The sequence below is a fragment of the Solanum lycopersicum genome, chromosome 8 (assembly GCF_036512215.1).
Source record: "Solanum lycopersicum chromosome 8, SLM_r2.1".
In the NCBI taxonomy this organism is placed as follows: domain Eukaryota; kingdom Viridiplantae; phylum Streptophyta; class Magnoliopsida; order Solanales; family Solanaceae; genus Solanum; species Solanum lycopersicum.
In genome coordinates this window covers 51449319-51459893 of record NC_090807.1, presented here as the reverse complement: position 1 = coordinate 51459893, position 10575 = coordinate 51449319, and the positions used below count along the sequence as shown (strand labels likewise).

The 10575-nt window shown below is 40.3% G+C and overlaps 1 protein-coding gene across 1 annotated transcript; it reads right to left on the bottom strand.

Moving 5' to 3' along the window:
- Window positions 1–2753: 2753 nt before the first annotated feature.
- LOC104648890 (uncharacterized) lies at window positions 2754–3320 on the bottom strand. The gene has a single exon (XM_010326930.2). The coding sequence runs from the start codon at window positions 3318–3320 to the stop codon at window positions 2754–2756; it is 567 nt and encodes a 188-aa protein (XP_010325232.2).
- Window positions 3321–10575: the final 7255 nt, after the last annotated feature.

The following is a 10575-nucleotide window of genomic DNA, read 5'->3' as shown; positions in this document are numbered from 1 at the left end:
TGAGGACTCACGCCTCCTCATCATACTCATTTGGGAATTAGGTTCATTAGATTGAATATATTAACATCTTTCAAGATTCATTATCTTTATTCCTCTCGTGTCGGTACGTGACACTCCGATCCTCATTCTATCCTGGTGTCGGAACGTGACACCCGATCCATATTCTATCCTGGTACCGGAACGTGGCACCCGATCCATATACTATCCTGGTGTCGAAACGTGACACTCCGATCCTCATTCTATCCTGGTACCGGAACGTGGCACCCGATCCATATTCTATCCTGGTGTCGGAACGTGACACTTTTATCCTCATATACTATCCTAGTACCGGAACGTGGCACCCAATCCATATTCTATCCTGGTGTCGAACGTGACACTCCGATCCTCATATACTATCCTGGTACCGGAACGTGGCACCCGATCCCCTAATCTCACTACTTTCGTTCATCAAGCTTTCTTTTATACCAAGGCATCATCATTAACAAAATAGATTAGGGTTTTGCAAGATTTGGGATTCAATAACTTCATCATGCTTATATAATCACAATTATATAATTACATTAATGCAAGCATACAATTAAGCACATAGCAGGGTTTACAATATTATCAATACATATCATTCGCTATTAAGAGTTTACTACGAATATCGTAAGAGAAACCATAACCTATCTCCACCGAAGATTAGTGATCAAGCAAGCAAATTCCCAAAGCTTTGTGTTTTCCTCTTCGTTTCTCCTCTCTCGATCAATCCTCTCTCTCTCTTTGTTCTTTCTATTTTCTTTATTCATACCCTCTTTCTTTTACCCTATAGTCAAAAACGTCCCTTAAAACGTATCAAGAAATCCGACCCAGACTGGGATTACGTAGTCTGTGACGTCCCGTCGCGCCTGCGACGGTTTGTCCTGCTGCTCCGTCACAGGCTTCAGAGACTCAATTTCTCTGAAGGGTCTGTGACGGTCCGTGCTGCCATTCCGTTACGAAGTTCAGAGAGTCGATTTTCAGTACCCAATTTTAGATTTTCTAAGTGTTTTGAAACGAGACCCTGCGACGGTCCGTCGTGCCGATGACGATCCGTCGTGGGGTCTGTCTCTTCTGCCAGTTTTTCCAGAATTGAAATCTGCTGCTCAAAATGACTAAACAGGTCATTACAATCAACTTGCGAGACATGACTTTCTATGGGGCATGAATATCTTCCCACGATGCCTGATTTTCTGCGGGGCATGAACATCTTCCCACGATGCACGACTTTCCGCAATGCATGAATGTTAACTCGCAATGCATGATTTTCTGCAAGGCATGAATATTTTCCCACAATACATTAGTATCTTTGGTGACAGATGAATGTAGTGCTTTAATCGAGCCACATAATGATCTTTTGGGTGCCTTCTGGATAATGACATCGTCTCAATTGACGATATGATAAAATGACTCTCCAAGTAGTGTATCATCACCATCGACAATACAAATAAAATTACCATCCGGGTAGCCTATGTCTCAATCGACAATACAAATAAAATGGCCCCTCCTAGTGGTAATACTATCACGTCTGATAATATGATGCAGATGAGCCCTTGACGAAAAGCTGTAAAATGTCTTTCTCGAGTTTTTATTTTATTCATCTTTGAACACGATTATATCTTTATCACAGACTTCGTTGTTGGGAATTGAATGAAACAATAATGTTATCAGTCCCCACTCTTCTATATAAGCAATATAAAATATTTCCTGCATCCACAGAAAAATTATAAATTTAGAGAGCTCTTTGCCCCCCTTGACTTCTATGTATTCATCGATTGGAAGAATTTGCTAATTTCAAAAACCTATAAACCAACATCTACAGAAAAATCATTAGTTTTAAAATGAACTGATATGTATTGATTCTTTATTTGTCTGCTCCCTATCCTTCTATCTCCGATTGATTTGTCTGATCCCCCGACTCTTGATAGATGAGACAGAATATTTTATACCGAAATAAATAAAATAAAAAGGGAAAATTTTAAGAATTTTTTTTGAAGTAGCATTTTAAAAAAATTATTTCCAAGTATCATGTCACGTCAGGCTTAGCAAACTTCTTTGACTTGGATGCTTAGAGGTCTATCTGATTGTTCACTGGGGAGTATTTAGAGTCAATCTAGACTGTCGATAAACCCTAGTTGAAATTTAGAGGTAATCCTCAAAATTTCTGTCTCCAGTTAACTGTCTTGGCTTATCCTTAACTGTCAGTGAGTAAATCATAGAATTTTTTAGATCTTCTCAAAAATTTTGTCCTAGTGACAAGTCTCACAATAACTTCAGCCTCGGCTTGTTGAGGAGAAACATCTTCTTCTCGAGAATTTTTGTGTCCCTCTCAAAAATTTTGTCCCTATTTCTATTGTAAAGAGAAATAGAAATCTTACGGAAAAAATGATCGAACCCTTGTGGCGCCCACGTATCCCGTTAAGGCAGGAATGAGGTCAAACGTAGTTCCCCTCAAAGGTTAACAACAATAAGGAATTTAAAAAGGCACCAATCGAGGCCAACATAGGCTGCTTACATATCTCGTTCTTGAGAATTCAGGTCGAACGTAGTTCAAATACAAAAAATGTTAAAAGGGATAAATGGGGTGACCGAGGCCGAAATAGGCTGCTTATGTATCTCATTCTTGAGAATTCAGGTTAGACGTAACACATTACAAAAGGGATAAAATTTTAAACAAAGTAAATACAAGAAAGTAGAACGATTACAAAGAAATTATGGAAATACACACTGAAGTTTCACACATAATATCTCTTGACAACATCTAAATTGACCAGTTTCGGCCATGCGGTGTCATCCATCTCCGAGAGGACAAAGGCACCTCCAGATAATACTTCGTGAACCATGTAAGGCCCTTCCAAATTCGGTGCAAATTTTCCTTTATACTCGTCCTGATGAGGAAAAATGCCCTTAAGGACCAACTGACCGATTTCAAAAATTCTGGCTCTTACTCTCTTGTGAAAAGCACGAATCATTCTTTGTCGATATAGTTGATCATGACAGACGGCAACCATTCTCTTCTCATCAATCAAAGTTAACTGGTCCATCCGCTTGCTTACCCATTCAGCTTTACTCAACTCAGCTTTTTGGATGATTCTCAAGGATGGTATCTCAACTTCAGAAGGTATGACTGCTTCTGTTCCGTACACTAGCAAGTATGGAGTAGCTCCAATCGATGTTCTGATGGTCGTTCGATAACCCAATAAAGCATATGACAACATTTCATGCCAACCTCGGTGATTGTCAATCATTTTCCTCAGGATCTTCTTGATGTTCTTGTTGGCGGCCTCTACAGCTCCATTCATTTGAGGACGATAAGACGTTGAGATTCGATGAGTAATCGCTCACATATATCTCTCATTAAGTGACTGTTGATATTTGCACCATTATCAGTAATGATGGATTCTAGCACTCCAAATCTGCATATCAGATTGTTGCAAAATTAATTAGCTACAACTTTCTTGGTCACTGACTTGTAAGAAGTTGCTTCCACCCACTTGGTGAAGTAATCAATAGCAACAAAAATAAATTTATGTCCATTAAAAGCGGCTGGATCTATCGGACCGATGACATCCACACCCCAAGCTACAAATGGCCAAGGTGAACTCATAACATTAAGTTCATAAGGCGGCACTCAGATCAAATCACCTTGCACTTGACATTTATGAAATTTCTACACAAACTTGCAACAATCATTCTCCACAGTCAACCAGAAATAACCGGCTCGAAGGATTTTCCTTTACAAAGTGAGTTCATTCATATGCATGCCGCAAACTCCAGTATGTATCTGCTCGGATAAGCTCTGTAGCTTCAATAACACCGACACATCTGAGAATACCTAAATCTAGGGTCCTCCTATAAAGAACTTCTCCACTTAGAAAGAAGTTGAGGGTCATACAGCGTATCGACTTTTTCTAGTTGGATGTGGCATCTTCAGGATAAATCCCATACTCCAAAACAACCGTCTGGTTCTGCTTCAACGTGGGAACAATGGACCGGATGTTCTTTCAACTCTATATCCAGAAGATGAATATATTCCGTATTTGGATGTTTAATCATTGAGGCAATGGTGGCAAGAGCATCAGCCAACTCATTCTATGTTCTAGGAATATGTCTGAACTCAATCTTACAGAATATTCTGCACAACTTTCGTATATATTTCACATACGGTGTGATCTTTGTTTTCTTCACGGACTATTTTCCTTGAACCTAATGAATTAATAAATCTAAATCTCCAATAACCAACAGCTTGTGGACATTCATGTTAACGGCCATCTTCAAACCGAGGATACAAGCTTCATATTCGTCCATGTTAGCTTCCATTGGATATTGTTGACCATATTATGACACTAAAACTGCTCCAATACCTTTTCCTTTATGATTTGCCTCCCCATAGAAGAATAACCTCCAACCAGGGTAAGTTTCAGAAATATCCTCACCCACAAATGATACTTCTTCATTGTGAAAATAAGTCTTGAGCGGTTCATATTCTTCATCGACAGGATTTTCTGCAAGATGATCAGCCAAAGCCTTTGCTTTTATTTCCTTCTAGGTCACATGCATAATATAAAATTCACTCAAAAGCATCTTTCATTTGGCTAACTTTCCAATCGACATCGCTTTCTGGAAGATGTACTTCAATGGGTCCATCCTGGAAATAAGGTATGTTGTATAAGAAGACAAATAATGTCTACAATCTGAGCGATCTAAGTGATCAAATCAAAACACGTTCTCTCCAAAAGAGTATAACGAGACTCGTATGGTGTGAACTTCTTGCTTATATAAAAAATGGCTCGCTCCTTCTTTCTTGTTTCGTTATGCTGCCCAAGCACGCATCCGAATTGTTATCTTAGACGGACAAATACAACAACAATGGACTCTCTTGTCACAGAGGAACCACCACATGTGGATTGGACAAATAGTTCTTGATAACATTAAAAGCAGTTTGACACTCTTCACTCCACTTTGTCAAATCGTCTTTTTTCAACGGCTTGAAGATAGGGTCACACACCACAGTTGATTAAGCTATGAACCGACTGATGTAGTTCAATCTCCCTAAGAAACTCATCACTCCCTTCTTAGTCTTCAGAGGAGGTAATTTTTGAATTGCCTTTATCTTAGAAGGGTAGAGCGCGATACTTCTTCTGCTGACTATAAATCCCAACAACTTGTCGGCTGGCACCCCAAAAACACATTTAGCGGGATCTAATTTCAAGTTATAACTGCACAGATAATCAAAGAACTTATTTAAAGTAAAGTGCTCTAAACTCTCGCGACACTTGATTATGATGTCATCCACGTACACCTCGATCTCCTTATGAATCATTTTAGGAAATATGGTCGTCATAGCCCTCATGTAAGTAGCGCCAGCATTTTTAAGACCAAATGACATCACCCTGTAATGATATACGACCTAAGGCATAAAGAAAGTTGTTTTTTCTGCATCTTTCTCATCCATTAGAATCTGGTGATAACCTGCGTAACCATCCACGAATGACTGCATTTCGTGTTTAGCACAATTATCAATCAGAATGTGAATGTTTGGCAATGGAAAATTTTATTTTGGGCTGGCTTTGTTGAGATCTCAGTAATCGACATAAATTCTAATCTTCCCATCCTTCTTGGCAACTAAAACAACTTTGGCCAACTAAGTCGGGTATTATGACACTTCCACTAATCGAGACTCGATCTATTTCGTGATCTCTTTTTTAATCTTTAAACTTAACTCAGGATTGAATTTTCGAGCCTTCTGCTTCCCTCGACTGAACCCCGGATTGATTGGCAACTTATGAGACACCACATTGGTACTCAGTCCTAGCATATCACTAACCTCCTAGATGAACACATCAATATATTAAGTAAGGAGATGAATCAGGACCTTTCTTTGAGTTTCATTTAAGTGGACACTGATTTTGACCTATTTGACAAACTTTTGATCTCGCAGATTTACGGTTTCGGTTTCTTTCGAATTCCGCTTTTGCAGATTTTCAAACTGCAGAAATACTTTAGCAACATATTTCGGTACCTCATTTTCTTCTTCCTATTCTTCAGCCTCGTCATCCCCAGCCTTATTTTGTTCGTTCAGCTCGTAACATGACATGACATTGGCAGGTTTAAAACTTATAAAACTAAAACCATAAACAAACAAATTTAGGAAAGCAAAATATAGCAAATAAGTAAATAAATAAATTTTCAATAAAAGAGATTTTCATTCCAATTAGAAAATAATGCAAACTTTGGCCATGACAAAGGGCCATGTTGACTTTTTTAAACATCACGCGGGAATTTTAAAATTCAAGCAATTAAGAAATATGCAAAATAGTGGGTCTTGGCCTCTTCCGGACCGCCACCAATTTTCAAAATATGCATAAACAATGTCCTTCTACCAAGATGATCAGGGAAACAAGATTGGCGTAGAAGTCCAATTCTACAGCTGTTCTCCAAGCTCAGCATCATGGATACCAGCTAGCTCGACCTCTTCTTCTATGACAGCATCGATCTCTTCAAAAAAGTCGCAGGATCGGTTAGCCAATGCTCGATCACTGCTCTTCTTCATCTTCATATCATCATCTGTGGGGATGTACCCTAAACCATATCTAGCTCCTTTGACGAGGACTAGAATAGACTCAATAATCCCTTAGGAATTTTTTCCCAATCCAAAACCTAGTTTGAACTTATTCTGCAGCATCACAGTGGCGATCATCTTGTACACAGCAGGCATAGGAGGCTATGGGGCTAAATCCTCACCGGTGGCATTTATCAGCTCCACCGTGTAGAAATCGGTACCTCGCGAGACTTCATCAATAATGGGTGTTTACCTGCCGTAGTGAATCCTTTCGCCGTGAATAACCATTTTTTCGTCCTTCCAAATGAGCTTCATCATCTGGTGAAGAGTATAGGACATAGCTCCAGCCATATGGGTGAAAGGCCTACCCAGAAGAAGCTTATAGCTGGTTTCAATGTCCAAGACTTGAAACTGCACACTGAACTCTGTCAGACCCATTTGGATGATCAGATTCAATGCTCCCAATGTTTCTCTTTGTACTATGTCGAAGGCTCTTACATTGACTTGGTTTTGTTCCAGCTTCCCCAAGTCAAAACTTAACTGAATTAGAGCCGACAGTGGGCAAATATTGAGACCGGACCCATCGTCCACTAGGACACGGTTTATGACCCTTTAACAACATATGACAGTGATGCAATGCCTTGTTGTGCAACCTTCCTTCAAAGGGAAAATCTTCGTCACAGAAGCTAATCTGATGCCCTCGTATAACTTGGTTGATCATAACCGCTACATTATCGCTGCTTGTGCCCACGGGCACATACGTATCATGAAGAGCCTTCATCAAGGCCTGTCTATGTAATTAGGAGCTCAACAGCAAGGCCCACGCATAAATCTGGGCTAGAGTTTTCTCCAAATACTTAACAGTCGAATAATCCTTTGTCTGCATCTTCCTTAAGAATTCTTCAGCTTTGCCTTCGCTTATTGACCTCTTTCCTTGATCCTACTTCTGCCCTCTAGCCAACTCTTCGGGAGTATAACACCTCCCAGATCGGGTCATACCCTGAGCAACAGCGGTTTCAATCACAAAGTTCGGCCTAGAAGAAGCTTTGAATGGCACCAAGGCAACAGCCTTTGCGGGTGTCAAGATCACGAAATCTTTTTTTTCGTTAACGCTCAGTGAGGCCCCAGCCCTATCTAACTCATCCTGGGCAATCGGAGTTATCACTTTGGTAACACACTAGTCATCATCCGTCTCTATCATTTTGACGCCTCCATGATTTGACAAAGGATTGGTGTTGACATTGCGTGTAGCTGTTTGAAGAGAAACCACTTCTTAGTCGATCTTGAATCTTGTGTTTGAGGTTTATACAATCCTCAGTATCATGTCCAATGTTGTTGGAGTGATATGCACACCTTTGATCGGATTTGTAAAATTTGGAACTAGTATCCGCCGGTTTGGGCCTCGCCGGGTAGATGTATCTAGCTGCACTCAGTCGCTCGTACAACTATGTTCGGCTTTGAGCTAGCGCGGTAAAGTTTCTAGGTGGGATTTTTCTTGAATCTTGGTTGAGTGGGGTCTTTTGTGGGTCTTCCTCCCCTCAGAAAAGACATTCGAAACGTCTTCTCTCTTTTTCATTAACAAACTCGATGATCCAGGCGATGCAGCAAAACGGGTTATCTTCCCAGTTTTCAAACCATCTTCGATAGTCTCACCAGTTTTGACTATCTCAGCAAATTTTTCTCCAACGAGCAACATGATTCTATCGTAGTATTCGGGCTCTTACACTCGCACAAACCCTTCGACTATTTTTTCGGAAATCAGAGGTCGAACTCTAGCTGCTTCTTTTCTCCACCTGTATGCATACTCTCTGTAGATTTCAGTGGACTTTTGCTTCATCTTTTCCAGGGAGCAGCGATCAGGAATGATTTTAACGTTATAAGAAAATCGATCGATAAACTCCTTGGTCAGGGCATTCCAACTGGGCCATTGTCTGGTCTCATGGGAAGTGAACCATTCTAGAGCATTCCCGCATAGACTTCGGCTAAAGAGCCGCATCAGCAAAGCTTCATCACTACCAACCCCGACAAGCTAGTCGCAGTATGCTCTTAGACGGGCCATAGGATCCCCTACTCCTTCAAAAGTATCAAATTTTGGAACCTTGAACCCTTCTGGAAGGTCCACATTCGGATGAATGCACAAATCTTAATAGTTAAGACCAACAACGTCGGGGATGCATTGGAACTCCCTCATTGCTTTCCTGATCTCTTCATTTATATCCATATTCACCTCTTCCTTTTCCCTCCATTCTCTTTCCTATTCCTCGTAATGGTCCAGCTTAGAACCATGCTTATCGTGCTCAGTTGGGATGGGAATCTAGAAAGTCATTCTTTTAGGTAGGGGTGGAGCTACAAAAGGACTTTGGGCATTCTGGGTAGTTGGTAGTTTTGCAAATAGGTTTGGGGATTAGTATTTTGGTTTTGAGGTTGGTGAGGAGTTTGGGGGTGGAATGCGTTTTGGTTTTGATTATGGTTTTGCGATGGTGGAGCAGTTTGATGGTGGGTATTTTGAGGATGAGGTGGCATTTAGGAGTGGTTGTTTTGAGGAGGTGGTGAAGTCTGGTAAGAGGCGAAGGCATACTGAGGATTTTAGGTAGTCTAATTGATGACGGAGGAATTTTAAGCAAGAGTAGACGGCAAATTTTGAGCTGGATCTATGTTTGAAGAGGGGAAGTAGAGAGGACGTCTCCCATTAGTAACAACATTGACAATAAACCTACTAGAGGTAGATCCGCTATGGTAGGTTGAGCCACTACAACGTCAATAAGACTGACCTCTTCGTTGTTGTCTCCCGTTACCGTTTTTCCCTTGTCTGAATTTTGGTTGGGGAAGGAATCTGCAAGACCTTTGGATCTAGTGAAGTATGGATGATCAACCAGTTTAATTGACACATACCAGTTTCAAAGTACCTGAGAAGGAAAACAACTCAATGGCAGATTTTTCAGTTTAAGTTTAGAATACAAAATGCAAAATGTCACATATAAAGCAGATAAACTAAGAAAGTTGATTAGTTTGAAGACATTTTAACTCACGAGTAAGGACGAAACGGATATTTTAACAAGCAAGAGTTTGCTTGCTTTTTAGTTCGACACCATCTCAGAAAGGCTAAATCACATTGAGCTAGGGTCTTCTTGCAGCTATTCTTTGCCGTTTGTTGATCTGGTCTTCACATTTCCTTGTAACATGAAGGGGAGAATGAAAATTTTAAAATATAAAGGTTGGGCCTTGAAAGGCTGCCTACGTATCTCACAAGGAGAATTCAAACCCTACGTAGTTCGAATAAAGGAAATACTTGTTTTTCATTCATTCATTCATTATTATTACAAGAAAATTGAAAAATAACAACAAAGATTTTAAAGGATAGATGGTGGCCCCATCTCAGTTGTTCTTCCTCTTGTTCTAGAATCAGCCACGGGGAACAGACTCGACTCGAATATTTAATATTCTGAGGAGATATTCCCGTCACCCCAAGAGTTCAGAATACTATCCATATCGAGAAAACGGCGAACCGCACAAGTCTTGCGGAGATCCCCTGATCCCACTTGGGAAGATGCTCTTTTGATGGGCCTCAACATACGCCTGGCCCGATAATTCTCAAAAATGAGGGAGCAGGAAATGGCTTCTATTCTTTTTGGTGTTCCTGTGCATATGCTTTGGGAGTAACTTTCTGGTCCCTTTTGCCAAACTTCCTTCGAAAGAAGGTTTGCGAGCGACCGATTTCTCATTACTTTATTCAACGCTCTCTAACTCAAGGCGAGAGAAAATAGTATATCATATAGGAACTTTCTACACTGCTTCTATATGTCAATCATCTCCTCTTTGGTTGGTTCAGTTTGAATGTTTTTTCCTTTGTCCATAGTTGTGATCTCATCTTTCCTGAGATGGTAGAGTAGGGTTTTAGGATCTGGAGATAGGATTTCTCTTTTGGTTGAGAAACTTAAGACTCAAAAAATTTGGCGGACATTTTGTAATAGTGATTGTTGTATATTTTTCGAAAA

Bases quoted from the DNA above. Each gene is read 5' to 3' on its own strand.
- LOC104648890 (XM_010326930.2), bottom strand. From the start codon at position 3,320: ATGAATGGAGCTGTAGAGGCCGCCAACAAGAACATCAAGAAGATCCTG.